The sequence below is a fragment of the Etheostoma cragini genome, chromosome 21 (genome assembly GCF_013103735.1).
Source record: "Etheostoma cragini isolate CJK2018 chromosome 21, CSU_Ecrag_1.0, whole genome shotgun sequence".
Taxonomy (NCBI): domain Eukaryota; kingdom Metazoa; phylum Chordata; class Actinopteri; order Perciformes; family Percidae; genus Etheostoma; species Etheostoma cragini.
The window spans coordinates 19,704,008-19,725,803 of NC_048427.1; the positions used below are offsets into that span (position 1 = coordinate 19,704,008).

A 21,796-nucleotide genomic window follows, 5' to 3' on the forward strand; every position below is an offset into this window, starting at 1 on the left:
ATCTGCCACTCCTTAGGCATTGTCCCAATTTTCCACGCAATGTTAAAGAGGCGTGTCAACCAAGACAGTCCCTCCGCACCCAGAGTATTCAGCATTTCTGGACGGATCTCATCAATCCCTGGGGCGTTTTTGCCACTGTGGACTTGTTTGACTACCTCAGTGACTTCCACCAGGGAAAATGACGACAAACCCATCATCCTCCAGCTCTGCCTCTACCACAGAGGATGTGTCAGCTGGATTTAGAAGTTCCTCAAAGTGCTCCTTCCAGCGCTCTATTACCTCGCTTCCACCTCCTGAGGTGGCAAACGGTTTTCCAGAAGCACCATGGTGCAGACTGAAAGTCTTTTTCCATGTCTTCTCCAAACTTCTCCCACACCCGATGCTTTACCACTGTGATGGCAGAGGCTGCAGCCCTTCGGGCCCGTTGGTGCCTTGCAACTGCCTCCGGAGTCCTCCGATATAACATATCCTGGAAAGACTCCTTCTTCAGTCGGACAGCTTCACTGACCACAGGTGGACACCTGTGGTCCAGGGTGTTCGTGGGTTACCGCCCCTTGAGGCACCTAAGACCCTAAGACCACAGCTCCCCGCCGCAGCTTCAGCAATGGAAACTTTGAACAATGTCCACTCAAGTTCAATGACCCAATGACATCATTGATCTTTTGCCTAGGGTTCTCTAGTACCACGTACACTTATGAGCATCATGAACACATATGAACACATATAACAATCTATGACTAGCACAGAAGTCCAACAAAAGACAGAGGGCTTGTGAATATCCCCACACCTGCCCGGAGCCTCACACCCTTGGCAACTCCGGAGTAGGACAGAGTCCAACCCCTATCCAGGAGCATGGTTCCAGAACCGAGACTGTGCTTAGAGGTAAGCCCCAGCAGATCTAACTGGACGCGCTCCACTTCCCGCACAAGATCCCTCTCCTTTCCCCACAAAGAGGTGACATTCATCGTCCCCAGAGCCAGCCTCTGCCGCCCGGGTCTGGTCTGTCAAAGCCCTTGATCTTCGCTGCCGCAACCGACCCCATCGGTTCCTCCCATAGGTGGTAGGCCCATGGGCTGGAGTGAGGGGTGCCACGTAGCTTTTTCGGGTTCTGCCTGGCCGGGCTCCATTGCAAACCCGGCCACAAGGCGCTCGCTGACGAGCCCGCTGTCTGGGCCTGGCTCCGGACGGGGGCCTCCCTTCCTTCGAATCATTCTTTGTCTGGCCCCTCCCCTGAGACCACTTTGCCCTGGGAGATCCTACCAGTTGCACAAAGCTCCAGACAACACAGCCCTCAGAATCATAGGGACATACAAACCTCTTCACCACAATAAGGTGATGGTTCACGGTGTCCAAACTTTTGCAGATGCCATTTTTTTGTTTTCTGTTATTTTGAAAGTGTAAATGATGGAAATAAAATCTAACTTTTTGTGACATGTTATACAACTGTCTAATCCGTCATTTGATGCCTTTTGGAGATTGTGTTTCTTCTTTTGGATCCTTTATGCACATTAATACATATTTTGATCTGTGGTGCCTAAACTTTCGAGCCCCACTGTATGTAGGACATTACATAGACCAAATAGTCTGTGTAATGTCATACATAATGTATTACCTGTGTAGTGCTGTGTGTGACCACCATCTTCTGGATATCTATTAATTTAACAAGCAAAAAGCATTTTTAAAACAAGGTTATGGCCCAAAACTGCTGCCGTGGTTTGGGGTTGGACAGAAACTATGCAGGCTCACAAAGAGTCTGACCTAAGTTGTAGCTCTAATGCACAGTACGATACTCGTGTGTCCTTTTATGTCCATTTATATCTTCAGATCTTAGCTATTAGATGGTGTTTTTTTTCCAAGGTTATGTGCTCCATCTGTGGCATACTCTGTACATGTTTAGAAATTAGCCATCGATATACAGAATATTTGCCATCTTTTTGTTGCCACCAGCCTTCAAGTCACCAGCGTACACATAAAGTATACTTTCAACGATGTGTTTTTTACGTCCTTGCGTGCTTATTTCGGCAGGATGTCCGTCCCCTTCCTTTTTCTTTGTGTTGGCATTCTAAACCAGTGCATTTATGAGGACTATGGTTACCACTCCTCAGATATCTGCAGGGTAAGTCCAGACAGCTAGACGGACTTGACGGATTATTCAAATCTTGAGTTTTCTGTTGCACCACTAAACCAACTTTTGAACGTACACATGTTCCACCACAACAAGTTCCTTCCAGAGGCTATTTTGCAGAGGCCCCGTTGCTCTGGCCTATAACCCTAAACCTATCCCCTTAACCACCTGCAATTTAAAGAAAACTGGTTAAAAAGCCTACAATCACGATTGGGCAAATTCCATGTGGCATTAAACTGATTAAGTGTGGGAAATGTGCGCAGGCCAGTGGATCTGCCTCTGACTTCCAATTAACTGCTGAGTCGTCGGACTAAGTGGAAGAAGGCAACAAGATAACTTTTCCTACACTAACCCTTACCCCCTAACCCTAACCCAAGACAATTGTGATTAGTTTAACAAAATGCCAATGAAGAAGAGCATGTTCTTCTCCTATCCCGTTTCTCCCATGTTGTGTGTTCTAGCCAGACCGTCCTATGCAGCGCTGTGGAGGAAGGTCTGGCAATGTGAGACTGCATCTTAGGTTACTAACAAGTTTGACAGAAGCAAGTGCGCAGCAGCTCCACAAATGTTACCCCAAGGAATGTTTATTCATTACTTTGACTGAAACATGGCTTTAATGGAACGCAAGAACTAATTCCACTGAATTATCTAACAGGGTTTTAAGTACGTGGTGTAGACATATAGTTTACCCACAGCAGCACACTAATATCTTAATATGCTATAGCCTTTAATGCTGCGCACCGTCTTTTGGATTGAAAGTTAAAAAATTATTTTATACTATGCTTTCGTGTTACTCATCTGCAGCCTCAGCAGAGGACAGAGCAAAAGCAACCATGCTCAGCCTGTTCCTCAGTCTTTTTCTCCATCCTCCATTCATACAATCGTCCTAATCCCATTTCTATCTGCCATTTTGCATTTTTCTCACACTGAAGACATCACTCCCTAGAGGAATGGTTGCCCTTTGCTCTTGAATCCTCCCCTCCAAACGCAAAATGTGTCAAATATCCGCTTGTATTTGCTCCATATTTTCTAATCTGACTATAAAGCCTTTCCTACTTGACATTAATGCAGCCCCAGCCTTGCTGCCTTCTGGGGATTAAATAAGAGGATTCAACAACTGTAAGAATCAGGTACTCTTTTCAAGTGCTCAGTTTGTCACAATTGCACCACATCCAATTAGAAAGCCCCTTGTTTGACAGCAAATGCACTATTTAATGTCACATTAACACTTCATTGGAAACGTGCCCACTTTTTAACTGCAGTAGTCTTGCACCACAGTGGCAACCAGACCATATTCTGAAGTGTGTTGTGTGAAGTACCTGCTTAATGTTTTGCTCCCATGCCTGTTGCCATACTGTCTGCTGCTGCTATAACATTTTAAAAGACCCTCATCCCATTCACTTGTCTGTTCACCTGTGCTAGCTGTTCTCATGAACCATTCATATTTTCAGCCACAAAAACAAATGCACTGTAATTCCCATGTATTGCGTGAACTTATTATTGTATTCACCACATTGATTGTTGCTGTAAAAGCCATCACATATTTGATTAGGGAGGAGGTGGATGGTTGGGTCCTGACCACAGGACTTTCTAGTGGGGGAGCACAGTTCATGGCCCGGAAGAAGTTAAGGGAGAAACACCAGACTTTTACCCAAGATATGGGTGTGCGTGTACCAGGCCCTGATTGGTGAAAATGAACAGGGAGCGGTGGATTTTTGCAAATCTGACTTCAAGCTGGAGGTGGTGCAAGAGGAGCCGGATTTATTTTTAAATAACCTGCTTCATGTAGTTCTACTCAAACAAAGGGTCAGTTTCAGCAAATATGACAGAAAGTTTTAGTTTTGTTTTATAAGTAGTGCTGTCAAACGATTAAATATTTAATAATCACATCAATGTCATAGTCAACTTGCACTTAATCACAATTAAATGCACATTTTTTTCTATTCTAAATGTCCCTTGATTTCTTTTTTTCCCATTATTTGTCCCATTATTTACTTCTCATTTTAATGCCCTTATGAACATGGAAAAGTGGATTGGCTTTCTTTTTTTTTTTTTATTGAAAACAACAATTGCATATGTCATACTGTTCAATTTCACACTAAAATTCTCACTTTGAGCAAAAAATCTCTCAAAATGTCACACTGTCCATCAGATCTTGCTTGGCCATCAAGTGGCATTTCAGACTGGACGTGCTGCGATCATAACTCAGTTCACAACGACAAAACACACAAATCACTTTGGTTTTGTCAATGGAACATTTGGCAACTTTTCTTACTGGCTAATTTTATTGGCATCCATTTTGCCATCTCACACTCACCATCCACTCAAAACATAACGTTACTACTCTTTGGCGTGGGGCGATGCATGTTGTTTTGTTTCCAGTCCAGCAAGATCCGGTGGGTGTTGTCGTTTTTCTAACGTTGCTAGCTCTTGGAACAGCATGTGAAAAAAACTACAAAGTTTGCTAGGCCAAAAAGAATGTTAATCTCGCCAATATTGACGCAGTTAAAATGGGTTTGCGTTAACGCTGGTAACGCCTTTTACTGACAGCAGTAGTTGTAAGTCTTACCTACTGCCCCTTTAAAGCCTGTATGATTGTCTAACTGCTTGTGTTTCTCTTCCTGTGAGACCTTTGAGCAATGCTACTACCCAATGGTAATGAACTGGAATTATCATCTGTCCTGCTAAGACTCTAAAAATTACTACTCATCAATCATTGCTTGTAATAAATTCTGCGTCAACTTAGCACAAAGCAAAATAAAAACACAACGTGTCATTTCACTCAGGGCCAATTGATCTGGTCTGATTTGACCCAGCTGATTATCACATGCACATGACAGGGACTTGAGTCCTGCTATACAACAGAAAATTAATGTTCCTAAAATAACACACACACAGAATGAGTATGCACAATACACACAAACATAATTTGACTGTCTTAAACTATCTAGTTAAAAAACAAATGTTACAGTATGAAGTCAAAGACAAAAGAAACCGTTTGATGGAAATTATTTCACTCTCCATTCCTTCAGAGGATTTCACTGGTGGTTTTCAATGGTGAAAGTTGTGAAAGCAAAAAGAAGACAGTATTTGATACATTTTGCAGGAAGAAAATGAAAATTTAATTTTTGTGCTCTTGCTGAGAACCGTGATAAATATTAAAGGGCAAAGCCTTGAGAGCTCCCCTTCACGAGATGAGACACCAAGCATGCGGCTGTAAGTCAAGTCAAGCATGACGCCTCACACGTAAAACTGGCCCACACAGGGACACCCAGTGAGGTTAAAACTAAGAAGTAAAGAGTGCCCACACGTGAAGCCTCTGTCTGATATTTTGCAAAGACCAGAGCTCTAACATAAAGAGCCCCTATTATCTTTCTTTATTAGCATCAGATATGTACTCTTGGGTCTACTAGAAAAACTTTGCATGCTTACATGTTTAAAAAAACATATGTTTCACATACTGCCACTGTCTGAAACACTCTGTCTGAGCTCTTGGCCTGCTTTCCCAGCCTGCTCTGATTGGTCAGCTAGCCCACTCTGTTATGATTGGTCAACCGAATTCAAACGGAGACTGTGCATTAGGGCATTGCATAATTTGGCACGCTGCATGTTCAGCCTGGTAAGACCGTAATCAATTTTTGTTATGAGCGATAAATGCAATGCATTGTGATTATGACAATAATTATTTAAAAAAAAAAAAAAAAGCTAATTTATTATTTAATATTTGCCATGTTGTTTTTTAAAATCCAAGCATCACTTTTAAATAGCGATTGTGACTTGTACAAAAAGTAATTTCTTTTTATTATTTTTATATATTATAATAATTATAATTGGGGCAGCCAGCACTTACTTTGGGATTGTTTGAATCGTATTACCCTGGCCCTGAGCAACAACAGACATTCTTGATTTCCCTTTGCACCAGACACACTGGAGATCTAAGTAAAAATAGACTCCAAATTGGTGATTTCCGCCTTAGTTCTTCTCAAATAAACATAACTATGCAATTGTGTACAAGCTGACATAACAACATAACACACAGAGAGACAGAAAGTAACAAACACAAACACATACACACACACACACACACACATACAAACCCACAACAAACACACTCTCTCAAATCTTCCAAAAGCTCCATTGATTGTACTTACAGGACAGAGAAAAAAGCTTCTTTTTTTCACCTCCATCTTCGTGTCAAATCTATATAGATCGGGTTAGTTTTGGCCTTTTAACATTACCCATAACGTATGTCCACGTTCTTGTAGAAGTACTGTATTGTAAGACTTTCTTTTATAATTCCTATCAACAGTTTAGGGGTGGTTGTCTGTTTTCTCAGTGTGTTTGTTTGTCTGTACATTTTGGGATTCCCTGGGAGAGAGCAACTTACCGTAGCGGCCTCAGGGTCCTCAGCAGCCTCAGCACTCTGAGCATGCCCAGGATCTTGGTACCAGAATTGGAGATGAGAGACACCAGGATGTCAATAACAGAGATCATCACTAACATCCCATCCAGAATGTTCCAGCTGCTCCTCAGGTAAGCCTTGTTCCCAAAACACCAGCCCAGAGCTACAATCTGAGCACAAATAGGACAAAGAGGCATGGTGCTTGAAAATATAGCACAGTGTAGTGGATGTTACTGACATCATAGATAACACAGAGGGTAACCTGCTGCGGCACCAATAAAGATGGGAACATAACTGGCAATAAATGACACTTTTCTTTTTTTTGCCAGTGCATTTGCAGATTTTTTTGTTACCAAGCCATCTTTTTATTAGTTTTAATTATAATGCTTAATGTCCTACATGCACAGCTTATTGACTTTGTAGATCCATTATTAACTTGGAATTTGGCAGCCAAGATCATAAAAGCTTTTCCAAAAGTTATTTCTCGTTCTATAGGCCCACTCATCATTTATTCCGCTCATAAAGAAATTTGCATTTGCAAACATAATAGAGACTGGCTGACTTGTTTTTTTGTTTGTAGTTGAAACTTATTAAATCAGGCCACGACAGCTATTTTTGCTTAATGCATTCCTTAACACGTAATGTAACTGAAGAGATGAGAGAGCAAGAGAGACAGAGGGACATGGATAGAAGATAATTTACTAGTTAGTTGATGCTACTCAACGCACAACAGTATGTACTGTGTATATGATGGGTGACATCAACGAGGCTGATAAAACTTCAGTACTTCAGAATAGGGCTGCAATGTGATCCCATAGGGCAAAGGGTCACCGTTTGCTGTTTTTTACAGTGACAGGCTCAGATTGTTTAATAAGTGTCTGACTACATCATGGTAAGATGGTGACATTTCCTTTTGAAATCTCACGAGGTGTGGAACAATGACTGTATATGTGGTGTGGAATGTATGTGTGTAACTTGAGATGGCTGGAGAGGAGTTCCCGTGGAAGGTTTGTTGTTTTTGAGTAAGGACAAAGTAGCTTTGTGCTGTCTAAAGGATTTGCAATCAAACTCAAGTTGAGGCTAGTTATGCTTCAGCTAAGTGTTATGGTAATGGTAGTGGTACTCAAGACCGGTCTTGGACTAGAGACCGATTTCAAGACCACTTTTTTAAGGTCTAGGTCTTGTCTCGAATCAAATTCATTTTTACTCTCTTGTCACAGTCTCGGCTAAACAGGACTCAGGATGTTATTTTAAGACCGGTCTAGACCACAACTGACCAAATTTGCCCTATAGGTATGCATTACAGCCTAGTTCCTAGCTGCTAGTTACATTGTCCTCGTTCAATACTGGACCAATTTTAAAGACTTTTGTTCACATTAGTTACTAAGACACAAATGCAAAGGAATATAGGGTGCAGGTTTAAAAATACCAAAATGATCCTTTAATAAACAAAAACAGATCTCTCTGACAGACAGCTTCTACCTCTACTTCTTTTCACTTTGCCGACGTCAGGATTGGAACAAGGTGCATTTTATTGTTATACCTAAAAAATCAAGTATCAAATATTTCCATTCGATGCTACATTGGATTTCTACTACACTACATTGAAGATAGAAATATATTTATTTTACATTGCTACATTTCTTTCAATAATGTAACAGCTGCATGTTCTAATATAACATTCTGCTTGGACTTTAACCAGAGATGGGAAACAAAATCAGAGCAGTACCAATACCACATGCTAGGGACACAAGATAAATCTTGGATAATGGGGCAGGAAAGGAGAAAAACATCCTCTTATCTTGGTCTTTATGTTAAATATGGCTTCATTTTACAACATTGCACTGCACTTAAAGAGATTAATTGAAAATTAAATGATACAACCAGTACGGTGTGTGTGTGCAGCCCTAAGTTTGTGATCCGGGCGATCACACTGGGACCAAAAATAGAGACAGAGGCATTGGATTATTGACATCCATGAACCTTCCTCCCCTCTGCCTCCGCTTGCTCCTGCCCACGCCTGAACGGACCTCCATTCAATGCTGGTCCATTTAAATACTGGCGAGACAATCAGTCGCTTAGCATTATGAAACAGCACTCGGCACTGTGTGTGTGTGTGCGTGTGTGTTCACTGTCAGTTTGGGTTTCAATCTCTCGTTCGCTTCCTTACCTTCTTGTCCCTTTTCCTCCCTCTTAACTCTGTTGTCATTTGTATTTTTGGGGCTTACAGTGCAAGTGGATAGGAAGACTGTATTTTCTCTGCAGCTATTGTGTCTGAGCCGTATTTTAGAGTCTGTTTTCGGATTTCTCGATCTTATGCAAAATGTGTACATTGTGAAAAAACACAGCTGTTTCATCTTGTTTCTTTCAAAGCTGAAGACCATGGCGTATGGTAACAAAGATTCCTGAGCTACCAAGTATTTTGTGGCATATGACCTGATGTCAACTCAGTAAGAACATAAGTCAGTGATGACTTCATGGAAGAAAGCTAAGCATGCATATATCTTTAAAGTGATAGGAGGCACAGGCCGTAGCACGCAAGCTACATGTACCATTAGCACATATAGCTACGGAAAATAATGCACTGTAATTTGTATGTATTATACATTTTTATCACTGTATGCCACAAATTGACTGCAGCTGTGTAAGACCAAGACTGTCCGCGTAGGGCGGAAGGGTTGAGTCCTAAAACACAGGGGTTTCTAGCGGGGGAGTGGAGTAAGTGTCCCAGAAGAACTTATGGGGAAAACGCAAGACTTTCACCCTCAAAACGGGTGTTTTTGTTCCAAGTGTACTACCTTAGGGAATTGTGGTTTTAACCCAAACCCCAAAACAACCATCTTTTTTCTAAGGGTTAGGGTAACCCTAACTAGTCATTTTGGTGCCTAAACTTAACTATTGTCAACGCATGACCGCCCCCTTCACGTTGACCGGGACCCGGTTCACAGTCACTTTTTGTAATCTCAGCTTATCCGTAAAGACCCCTGAACCTAACTGTCTTGTAAGGGGTTGGGGGTTGGCACAATTCCTTAAGGTATCAACCAAATATTGTGCAAAAATTATTGTACAATATCATACAAATCCATTCATGAGAATGCGTATGTAGCATCCCATCACATAATGGCTAAAATGACCAAAATATTTCACATAAGGTGGACTGGGCTTTAGTAAGTAAACCAAGAGGACTCACAAAGTCCAGTAATACAAGTGAACGTGCAAGTGGAACTCACCTTTATGGTCATCTCAGCCACAAAGATCGCTGTGAAGATGTAGTTGGACAGTTTTAGGAAGATCCGCTCCTGCAGTCAAGAAGAAAGAGAGACCTGGTTGAGTTAAGGGACACGCTAACAGTTCTAAGGATTTTAAATTAACTATTTTGTTTTAAGCTGGCGTTTCTACTGAGTTTGTTCTTTGTCTGCTTCAAAATTGATCTGAATAATGTATGAAGGAGATGTTTTCCTCAAGAATTATCTGAAAACATCTTTGTGCAAACATCCCTGTTGCAGTCACTAATGATGGCTGGCAGGCAATTATAAAGTTGACTGTTTATTAGCACTGCAGGGGCATTTAAACCAGGCGTGTAATCTTCGGGTCTTAAATCTTATTAGTGAAAAAAGACCAGTGTTAGGAAACTTGTTAGAAGAATTCCCTAAGTTGAATGAATTGCATTGGGAACAAGTAGCATTATATCAACTCTGGAACACTTGGTGAAACGCTTCAGTTGTGTTGAGAAACAACATTTGGTTACAGTTTGCTTGAAGGTATCTACATAAGAGGGAATTATTATGAACGTGTCGTCAACATAAACAAGTCAAACACCTTCATTACATAAGGCTTCTTTTTGTAAGTGTCAATTGGTTTTGTCTTGACAATTTATGGTTAGGATTAGGATTAGGGTTGAAGTGTCCTGACAGTGTTGTGTGTTCATGAAATTGGCAGTTTCCTAATGAAACAAGCCTGTCCTTTGGTCTTTTGAGCATGTACGCAAGAGAATACCATCAGGATTAAGCTAAATCTCCACCCATAAGAACATTACTGCATTGCTGGCTCAATTGTGTGTGTGTGTGTGTGTGTGTGTGTGTGTGTGTGTGTCTGTGAAACACAGGGGAGAATGGGATCCCATTTACTGAACTAAACAAGGACTGGGGAGAGAAAATAAGCAAGCTAGAAAGAATAAGACCCCTTCGCCAACTGCTTATTTACTCTACTTCCCCTCAGAATCCTAGCTGCCGCTGACTGTCTATGTACTGGATGTGTGTGTGCGTGTGAGCGGGTGTAGGTTGGCTGCCTTTCTCACGGCCACCGACTACCATCACCCATGCTCCAAGGAACACAAAATCACACACACACACACACACACACACACACACACACACACACACACACACACACACACACACACAAAGATGGCAGTCCTGCAGCTTCTATGGGAATGTCAGGCATGACATCACAGGCTTGACAGCAGCCATTTCAGTAATCAAGTTTTCATACTTTTATTCATGAGGAACTAACAGGCATGGGGAGGAGAAGGTGCTGTGTAGGAGTAGGGAGAGAGAGAGAGATAGAGGGGAACATTCCTGTTTTATGCCTTTTAGGCTGGCAATTTAGCTGTTTATGGTTATTCAGATAGCCTACACCCTGCTAACTTCATAGCTACTGTGCCAGCTTACACACATATACCTTGCTAGCCAAATATTTAAATATATACAAAAAAGCTGTTAGCTAGCAAGCTTGCAATATGGAAACATCACAAACTTGAGGTTACACTTTGCATGTTTGCTTTTATTTGGTCAAACTACTTGAAAAATGAAAACATTTAATTAACTATATTATCTGAGAACTTAGCTCTGTAGGCTAAACAACTACATTTCTGTAAATGTTAAACAAGACGAAAATATGCTCCGACATATTGTTATATTTAGGCTGATTGAGACTTGTGGTGTTCAGGGACTTTGGAGAAGCGAGGCGTTGAGTCGCCCTCTCCTCATTTGCATGAAGTAGAATCCAACCAACTACTGTATATGCAAATGAGGAGCGTCTGGCTCGGCTCGACGTCTCTCAAAAGCAGAAAAAAAATCTTTTAAACTGACCTCGGGTCAATCCGGAATTAAGACGGATTCAGCCACTTTATGGCCTATTTCTCGCTATAAATGTTTACAGTAACACATTCCGGGGAACTATTATCGTGAAATATGAGATGGTATTCCAAACAAACCGGCATTATGGTCAGTTTTGAAACTCGGGAGCAGCCAGCCCCATGTGACGCATTCATCTAATCAGCTGCAACCATCGTGGTTGTAGGAGGGCAGAGACTGTTTTCTTTGCTTGCCAGTGGAGACAAACTGGTGACGAGCCCACCGGCGTGCAATGCTGGGAAGCGGGGTGATCCCATCCATGAAAACAACGCGTGTATGGACATGTACCATAAGCAGCTATTTGAATTTCGGCGCCCATGTTACCCAATCTGAGAGAGAGAGAGGGGAGAAGCCCGGAATGAATGGCCCGACGCGCTATCAGGTACTTTTCTACACTTTCCCGGTGCGTTTTCACAGGTACAGTGAACATATGCCTTGCTAGCTAAATAAAAAGAAGACAGAAGATTAAACCAAAAGAATGGTTACAAGAATCCACAGCTGCCTCAAAAGGAGAACAGTTAACACCTCTTGTCTCTCTCTCATTCCTCATCTTGAATGGTAGATGAGTTGTTCCCAGTTCAACGCCTGTTTCCAGTGTGCCAGACCACAACTCAGAAACACAAGCCATCAGCCTGAGCAGCTCCTTACTCGGCCTGATTTGGCAGAGAGCAGCAATGCCTAGCTTTGCCTAGTTACAAGCTAGTAAAAATCCAACCCAATACCCAATTCCTAACACTTCCAGTAAGTAATCTACTGCACACTGGCTGCCCCATGCGGGAGAAAGGTGGGCTACAGTCTCTCCAACTTTTAGGAAGCTCAACAATCTGTAATTTGTTTTCTAGACATTCAATAATTTAGTAGATCACTGTCCATCAATCTTGCTTAATGCAGCACTCAATTATGCAATTACAAACATTTCCTGTATTCTAAGCAGCCGGAGACCCACTCCTCCTGGACAGCTTTCATCGCGGTCCAGTGTGTAGCACTGACGCCATCTCTCTATCTTAATGCTGTCTGGAGCTGGCGACGTGGCTGCAGCAAACTTCAGCTTGAACTTGTTTTATGCCGTCGATGCTGATATAATTCCATTTAGAACTCTAGGCAGTGATGTATTGTCCCCCAGCACAATTAGAAATAATAAATCATAATAGGTGGTATAATCATCCACAATCGTTTCCACTGAGCAACAGGAACAGTATCCAAGCAACCTCCAGCACCAAACCAAAACAGCAATGGACTGAGAGCCAAATCCAAAGTGTGTGACATAACTTCCAGGATAATAAACTAATTACTCAGCCTGCATTCCATACTAAAATGTTGTGACAGAGACACCTTATCTCTATAACTTAATTGACTAAATGACTACATGCCTATTTATAGAAAATAATGTGTCTTTTCTGTCAGGCTGGTGAAATGCTTGATGTAAAGCAGACTTCAAAATAGAAGCAGTGGACTGATAAATTATACATGTCTGGTTGTTACACACAGGCAAAACAGAATCAGCGAGTGGAAATCAATTCACAATTGCCTTCATTTATTCAAAACAACCCACACAGGGAAACAAATACCACCGTGCAATGACCAACCGGGCAAATGAGATTAAAACTGTAATGATTGCTCATTCCCTTGTTTCGGGCTGCGTGCTGCATCATACATTTCCATCTCATTTCAGCAATGACCTCAGAGCGCAGACCAGACATGTTGGCCCCAGCAGGAGGCTGACAAATATTTGAAGAACATGTGGAAATACTACTTTCTGACATGTGTGTGTGTGTGTGTGTGTGTGTGTGTGTTTGCCAGAGGACCGAGGCAACACAAATCTTCCCATCTAGATATGACGATGTGTGTGTGTGTGATCTCCCTGCCCTGATTAGATTGGGCAGCCTGTGGGGCGTCCTCCATTTGTTCAACATCTCCTTTCCTGGACATTAGCCACGTACACCAGCCAACGGATAATTGAGTCAATTACAACGGAACTGTCTTCTTGTGTTTCTAACGCAGAAAACGCCGAACGGAGTGTTCCAGAGAGACCAAACTGCGATTAGGCCCGTTAACAAAACACCTTGCTCAGTGAAAAAAACATATAAAAAATAAAATAAAATAATAATAAAATCAAACAGTGATTATTGTTGTGCTTATGCATGGAGCAGCTCACAGTTGGTGTGTGAGTGTGTGAGAGTGTGTGTGTCTATGCTTTGCTGCAAGGCATTCAGCCCGCCCTCCTCTATTTGAAGAGCTGGTGCATTAGCGAAGGAGGGGATGGTGTTGATGATGCAGTGCAGTACATACAGGGGTATAGCACACATCACCCACAGCTACAGGCTCACAGTCAAACAGGAGTGGTTCCCTGCTTACTAAGTGTCCCACAGCTTGTATCTGCAGAGAGCAAACTACAGTAGTAATTATGTGTTGGGCGAAGGTGTGTTTGTTTGAACAGTCATCAAGGTTGGACTTGCTGACAGGTACTTTTTTTTTCCATTTCTGTTTGGGACTTTTTAGAGCTGCCAGCAAGTTTTGCTATGATCGACTCCACACGTACATTACAGAAATGCCTCTGTCTATACAGTATGCACTATGCTTCTTTGCCTGACTGCCTGCCATTCAGCCTGTCTTTCCTTTTTCTCCACTTCTTTCTATGGTTGTCATTAAAGACTGTAAAGGCAACACATTTGAGTTGTATCTTTTCACAGACTCTACAGAACAAATAGTCATATTATGTTAATTAGGGAACTCTTAAACATGTTTTGAGACTTACAATAGTGGTAATGTGAGGCCTCTCCATGGCGATGGTAATACAGTTGAGGAAGATGATGACCAACACAATATGGTCAAACATCCCATGGTTGATGATCTTACTGCACAGGATCCGAAACCTGATAAAACATACACATTTTAAACTTTAGTGACACTGAAAATTGACTTGACATAGTAAAAGGCAATACACAAACAAGCAAGTGCAGGTGTGTTTTTTGGTATGAAAAAGGGAAAGATTCCTCTAATTATTGGGAGATAGAAACATTTAACGTTAACTAATATAACTGTGGAAAAAACGTACCAGACACAAATTATTAACTAAAACAGATATGTATTTGTCTTTAAACACATCAAGAGGGGATATCTAAGTAAATGTAGCAATACTGCATCATGAGAAAACCTAAATAGTGTAAGGGCTGCATTGAAAATGCTACTTTAAAGTGTTAGTAAAAGGATCTGAAGGTACTCATAATGTTGAATAATGCCCCCTGTGAGTATGTATACATTATTATTGAATTAGTATCACTAAGCATCAATATGTTAGTAGCAGTACTGTTGTAGTTGGTTGAGGTGCTGCTAGTTGTACCAATGCTTGTCTGTTGATTATTCTATTTATCAGTCATGACTTCCTGTTTTGTTTTGTATTCTCACCTCTCGTCACGTTTCAGATACTTCACTTCCTGCCCGGTGTGATTGCCTATCCCGCCCTGATTAGTTTCACCTGCCCCTCGTTATCCCTTCCTCCCAGTGTATTTAGTCTGAGTTCCATGCTCTCTGTGCCAGTTTCTCTCATGCCTACACTAGAAGTCTGACATCATCTCAGAACTAATGTTAAAAAAAAGGCTTGCCATAATATGTAAAGATAAGATACAATAAGATAAAGACTTGCCATCTTGCAGAGTCAAACAAACTAGATTTGTTTGGAAAGATTTAACTGCTTGCTCCAGAGGTGTGTGTCTCTGACATATAGCAACTTTAAGTCATTTTGGAGAAAAGAGTCAGCTAAATGACCTGTAATTTAACATCACATCTGCTTTGATGGCTCAAATCAGTGTACAGCCAGGGACAATAATGTGAGGCTCAGATCTGGATTTTTGGCGTTACTTGGCCTTGCAGACACCATTGTGTCAATGCGTGCTGTATGCATGTTTCACCTGACCGTGGGGATCCTTATTCCTTCTCCTTATTCTTTGTTAATGTTCATGTCAGAACTTCGATGCTAAAAGATTGATGTGTTATCCTCGAGCGGGAGGGAGGGCAGACACATGGAAAACACACACCTCTGATGCCAGTTCCTCCTTCAGGGTTTGAAGGCTGGCTGAGAACTTTAACGTCAAGTTCAAAAGGCCCCCAAGACTTACTAACACACACACACACACACACACCAAAAACCACAGCAAAGAACTGTCACCACACGCTCCACCAAGTGCAAAAATACCCCTTTCTGTCGGTCCCTAGGCTTTGAAAAGATCACTAACATCTTGATGCATGGATGTTTATTTGAAAAGATTTTCTGTTTACTATTTTGCTTTCCCCTCTGATGACCTTTTTGGGTTTTCTGGCATCACTGCCTTCACTGCTTCTAAATGACAGTTTGCACTGAAATATTGATAAGAGTTTTATACTCTTGACATGTCACAAAGTGTTTCCTCCTGTTCTAATTCTCTAACTTTAAGCTGCAAATCTGTACATTTTGACGCTCTTTTCCAATTTGTTTTGCTGATTTTAACAAAACCAACCGACTTCATGCTCCTTGTCTACATTAATTTCTTTTTCTTCACTTTTCTTGGTCTTTGAACAACTCGTGGTGTTTTTGAACTGCACTTCCCAGAAACCACCTGTCATTTTAACAGTGTAGGCGGTAGTGTGAGATGTTTGCTTGGATCTTGTGCTGAAGAAGTTTGAGTTTGGCCGTGGCATGACTGTTTTTTTTTTGGGGGTGTAGAATAGCTTGAAACGATAAGAGACGGTCATACCCGGTTCTTCTTCTGTGGGTTCCAAACCAAACCCGAGACATAAACCGCATCATTTCCTGTGTGCTGGATGATTGCTTTCCAAGAAAAGAGCTGACAGATGGCAAGAACATTTAAAGTGTTTTTGCTTTTTTTTTTTTCGCTATAGGCTGAATCACTTTTGTGTTTCATCATTCGGGACCGGAATGTATAGCAACAGAAAGTTGGTACATAAAAAGGCCACAGATCATTATTTTCACTATTTACTGTAACTGTGAAAACCTTCTCCCTGCTGTCTATTTGTTCTATTCTTATCTGTATCTTATAATGTGCCCCTTCCCCAACAGGGTTCAGTGTAGTTCCACATAATCTGATCATGTATTGTGTAATGAGGAACCACATGTACAACCTTCCGTGGGTCCTGCACATCCCCAAGGTCACTATGATGATAGACCAATAGTCTATATCCACGACGTTCCACTTCCGGGATTTCTCCGATTCCTTCTGCTTTCTTTCTGTTGACATTCTAAACTCCGGGGGATTTCTGAGGACTATGGTTAGCTGCTCCTCAGATCTCTGCAGGGTAAATCCAGACCGCTAGCTAGACTATCTGTCCAATCTGAGTTTTCTGTTGCACGACTAAAACAACTTTTGAATTTACACATGTTCCACCTACCAAGGAAGGTAGGAAGGAAGTTCCTTCCTGAGACTATTTTGCAGAGGCACTGTAGCTCAGTGTGGTGATCAGCATTGCCTAAGACGATTGTGATTGGTTTAAAGAAATGCCGATGCACCAGAGCACGTTTTTCTCCCATCCCTGAACGCTGTGTGGACTAGCCAGCCCTTCCTTTGCATCGCTGTGGAGGAAGGTCTGGAAATGCAAGACTATTAGACCACTGTTCTTACGCAGCCCAGTCGAACACATCTGATCGCAGTGACTGCATCACAGTATGTTGCCATAGCTGGCCCACTCTTCCGCTTATTCAAAACTTCCCCTGCAGTAATCATCAGTGACAGCAGCAACAACAGAGAGCACAAAGGCAGGTTGAGGTGAACTTGGGTCCATGTGAAAGCCGCTAGACTCCAGCCTCCCGCTACGCTGCTGTCTCTTGATGTGATTGTGAGCACAGGCGGGCGTCCGCGGCCGTTCAAGGCACAGAATGGGCGCCACGCAGAGCCTGTGTCCTCGGCGTCGCTCTGAGCGACGGCCAAACCATGCAGCCCGCTGCGACTGAAAGCCAGCTAGAAGCCCGGGTAAGAACCAAGATCCTTCAGTTTTTTTTAATAATCTGACAAAAACAGACTACAGGGAGCTTTTCTTATTAACCTTTTCCAGATCCTGCAATACCGCCAACAGCGAGGAGAACCATCAGAACTTCTCAAAGGGCTCAAATTTAAAGTGTATGCCAATAGAACAATTATTCATATTGGTATTTTTTGTTGGCAGCCTCCCAAAGATTTTACTTTTACAGTTAAATTGAAACATTTTGTGAAAATAAAGTAAATAAATTATGGAACTGCTCTTTGGACAGTTTTTGTAGGAGCAGCCAGTTTGCTTCAACCCTCTGGGTGGGCGTTCCTCATGGTAGTGATGATCGTATAGACTCTGATACGTAGTCATTTGCCCTCCTTTTTTAAAAAGGTGCACACATCCCTTGCTATCAACAGTTAGCATTTTAGGCCATCTGTCACATTATAAAATTTGACATTTGTTTATATAAGTTTATATTCCAGCTCTTAAGCTAGGCTAATTAGCTTCCACTCGGGAAAAAGTAGTAGCTAGTTAGCCTAGTTTGCTAACTTCAGCACTAGTTCTCACTAGAAGTAGTCTCACATTGGCAGATCTGTCTCCATAGCGCTGGAGTATGGTCTAGAAACACCACCTATCTATTCTAGAATAGGGGAAGAAATGCTCTGGCTTGTTTGTATTTCTTTAAACCAATCAAAACCGTCCTGGGAGGACATAGCAAGATGGAGAGGAAGTGCCACAGCGCTGTGGAAGAGGGTCTGGCTACTCCACACAGCATTCTGGGATGGGAGAGAAACGTGCTGTGGTTTATTAGCATTTCTTTGGACCAATTACATTTTGTTGGGATTTGTTGTTTGATTTTTAATTAGCAGGTTGCGTTGCTGTGGCGGCAGGCTGGGGGCGGCGTTTTGTCTGGTGTTGCCTTGACAGCTACGTCCTCCAAATAGGCAGCAGAGGCCCACAGATCAAAGCCCCAGAAGGGAAGGAGGGGTGAAGGACGAGGGGGCGAAGGAGGGTGGGAAGCGATGGATTCAGCACGTGGCTGACATAGCACGCACCACTCAGTTGGAGAAACTCCCTTCCTCCCTCTGCTCCTTACTCACCCCTGACATGGCAGAAATGTGCAGATAAAAGAGACTTCTGAAGTGTGATTCCGGGATGGAAAAGGAGATGAAAGAAAAGAATGCATTGCGCCAATAAACACATTGTCATTACAGTCAGCATTATGGGATGTCAGTCAAAATGCAATGTGAAGAATCCTCTTTTTGTCAAGAGGATGGCTTAGTCTTTTTCCTGTACACAAATAAAGCTATCATTTAAAAAGGGCTGTGAACTCATTTTGTATATTTCATTTCATTTTAAAATGCACCACCTCATTTCTGCTAAATGCCCCAGGAGGATGCAGATTACATCTTTTCATTTTGGAAACAACAAATGTTCTGAGTGCTGTGTTCCCAGAACTACCATAAATGTGTGAAAATTCCCGTATTATAAAAAGAAAAAAGAACCAGCAAAACTGAGAACAGAGCAGAGAGGTAGAGCCCTGTAGGTATGCGGGAGATGTGAATACTATACCTCGACTCTGGAGGGAAGAGGTAGAGTGACCAGGTGTCTCTCTGTCGACACCACTCGGGCTGTTTCTTCTCCAGCCAGCGGAACAGTCTGGCAAAACGACCCTAGAGGGAGCAGGAAGTGTACAATACCTTCATATATATGTACAGTTATACAATTTCTGCTTACATATTGTAAGTCACAATTATTCTCCACATATAGAAGTCTTTGAATTTGTTCTTACGTTTGTTTCTTAGTTAAATAGGGTTTGCCAAAGAAGGGGCACCTACATCCATGTACAGTAAACTGCATTGATTTGTAAATCTTTGGATGTATTTAAAGTGCTCAAAGTATGCTTTTTGGATGTAATAGTGCATGTGAAAAAGCCCAAAGTCCACGGCAAAAGGAGTTACCATCTCCAACAGAAAACAAAACTGCTACTAACTGGTCTATATTTTTTTTTAAAGATAACTTTTTGGGCATTTTCAGGCCTTAAGTAAGACCGCTGTGTTGAAGAGTAAACCTCTATATATGGGTGTCCGCTCTACCAACTAACTATCCGGGCTTCCCCTAACACCTCCGTTGTTATCCATTCTTTACTTCCGTAACAAACGCGAGTCAATTTGCTTCACTTTGGGTCACTTTGTAACACAGTTATAGTAGGCTCGTTTGAGATGGGCTGCGCCACACCTTTGAGGCGGACGAGAGCAGGCGGCAGCAACCGGGGGCCGTGACAAAAAAGCCGCGGTAGAGTCGCACAGTTGGCAGCCGTTTCCAGCAGCCTTCAGGCTGAACAGGAACTCACAGAAACACTCACATCCTGCCAGGTCCGATTTAATACAATGTTATTAGACCCATAATCCAGCTGGTACACAGTCTTCAGTGTTTTTTTTTATGACAGAGTAGCTTTCAAAATAATTGACATGCAATCTGCCAATGTTAATAAAACAAAGAATGTATATGGTTTGTAACCTGAATTTTTTTTTTAAAGCATTTTGGGCCTTTATCATATTTCCTTATTATTTATGTAGGAGAGCTGAAGAGATGAAAGGGGAGGGATGCAACATAGGGCCACAGGGCGGAGTCAAACCTGGGGCCACTGTTCTCCCGGGCGCCGGCTCTACCAGATAAGCTACCCAGAACTCAGCCACACTACATGTGTTCTGTACAAAATATGCCTATAAATCAGAAAAATGGCAATTAAAATCCTTTCAATTCAAAAACAATAAGAATGTTATCTAAAACATCACGTTTCGTTGATTCTGAACCAATCTGCTGTTAGATCAGCTGAGAGCCAGGCGTTTACAAGCATGCCCGGGGTCCACCTTGGCCTTCTATTTGGTTAAAAAGCAACTGTGTAAAGCTCAGATGGGCCGATCTGGAATCTTGCTCCTTATGCGGTCATAAGGGGCAAGGTTACTTCCTCTTTCTCTGCTTTGCCTGTCCAGAGAATTTGGTCCCCTCATGTGAGAGACATCATGAAATTCAAAAGAGCAAACTGGCAGTTGGTTAAGGCCACACACACACCTCTGGCTGGAATTTTGCACCAAGGGTGAATTTGGGGGTAAAAGACTTCAGATATGGTATTAGGGGACCACTTAGACCTACATAAAAGAGACTTCCCATACCGTAATAGGGGACCACTAAGGTCTATATAAAAGCAACATGTGCCAAATTGTAAGTAATTCATGGTCAGACTGTTTACTGAAAGCTGTTCACTTGTTCACATGTTCATAGCAAGAAAAATGACAATGGAGGATAAAGTTATAAAAACATTTAAATACAGAAGCGGTGATGACTATTTTGCCACATAGTTTTGGCATATAGTGATGACTATTTATTGTACTAATTTAATTTAAGCTTTTTGTTAATGATCAATGCTTTGTTTTTTATTGATTAGAATATATGTTCTATTGCTAATTTAATACAATGTTTTATGATAATAAAGAGGCATGATTCACTTCAAAGTGAGTGTAGCTGTGTTTTTACATTATCTGGGTCACATAATAGTGATATATTACAAAACATGTCTCCTGGAATTCATTAAAAACTTTAATATCTTTGAAAAAGTAATACCATCATTTATATATTTTGGGATTTGACTGAAAGAGACAATTATTTTGTTAATAACAATTACTTCTGAGACAAAAGTTTGCAAAAGCAAATTTTACAAACAGCAACAGTTTGGAATTGTTTCAGCTCTAACAAAAAGGAGCAAACATGCGCACACACACACACACACACACACACACACACACACACACACACACACACAGACACACGTGTGCACAGACTTACCAGGTTGGCCTCCTCCTCTGCATTTTCGTCTTCAGTGTTGTCCTCCAGAGAGACATGTGTTGGGCCCAGGGCTGGCGGAGAGCCCTTCCCATTGCAGTCGCTGTGCTCTGGGGGCTGTAAGTGGCCCAGTGAGGGGGGTCTGGAGCTGTGCATACTGGCTGATCGGTACAGGTATGGCACCTGCATAGGGACAGGACGCAGTTACACTTCCATATACTCATGTAAATGCTATAGTCTCATTCAGTGGTGTGTTTGTAATTAAGTATGTGTACTCAAGTACTGTACTTAAGTACAAATTTTAGGTACTTGTACTTGAGTCTTTCCTTTTCA

The 21,796-nt window shown here is 41.9% G+C and overlaps 1 protein-coding gene across 5 annotated transcripts in view; it reads right to left on the minus strand.

The window, feature by feature from the left end:
- cacna1g (calcium channel, voltage-dependent, T type, alpha 1G subunit) overlaps nt 1-21,796 on the minus strand; it is a 303,353-nt gene that overhangs the window by 67,260 nt on the left and 214,297 nt on the right. For all 5 annotated transcript variants that reach the window (XR_004655140.1, XR_004655139.1, XR_004655138.1 and 2 more), the window contains 5 exons: nt 21,467-21,646; nt 19,193-19,293; nt 14,418-14,535; nt 9,758-9,826; nt 6,513-6,697 (listed from right to left, as the gene is read on the minus strand). Coding sequence is in view for 2 of the 5 variants with exons in the window: in XM_034861286.1 (XP_034717177.1) it covers nt 6,513-6,697; nt 9,758-9,826; nt 14,418-14,535; nt 19,193-19,293; nt 21,467-21,646 (653 nt within the window). In the remaining 3 variants the exon portion in view is untranslated. The remainder of the gene's footprint in view (nt 1-6,512; nt 6,698-9,757; nt 9,827-14,417; nt 14,536-19,192; nt 19,294-21,466; nt 21,647-21,796) is intronic.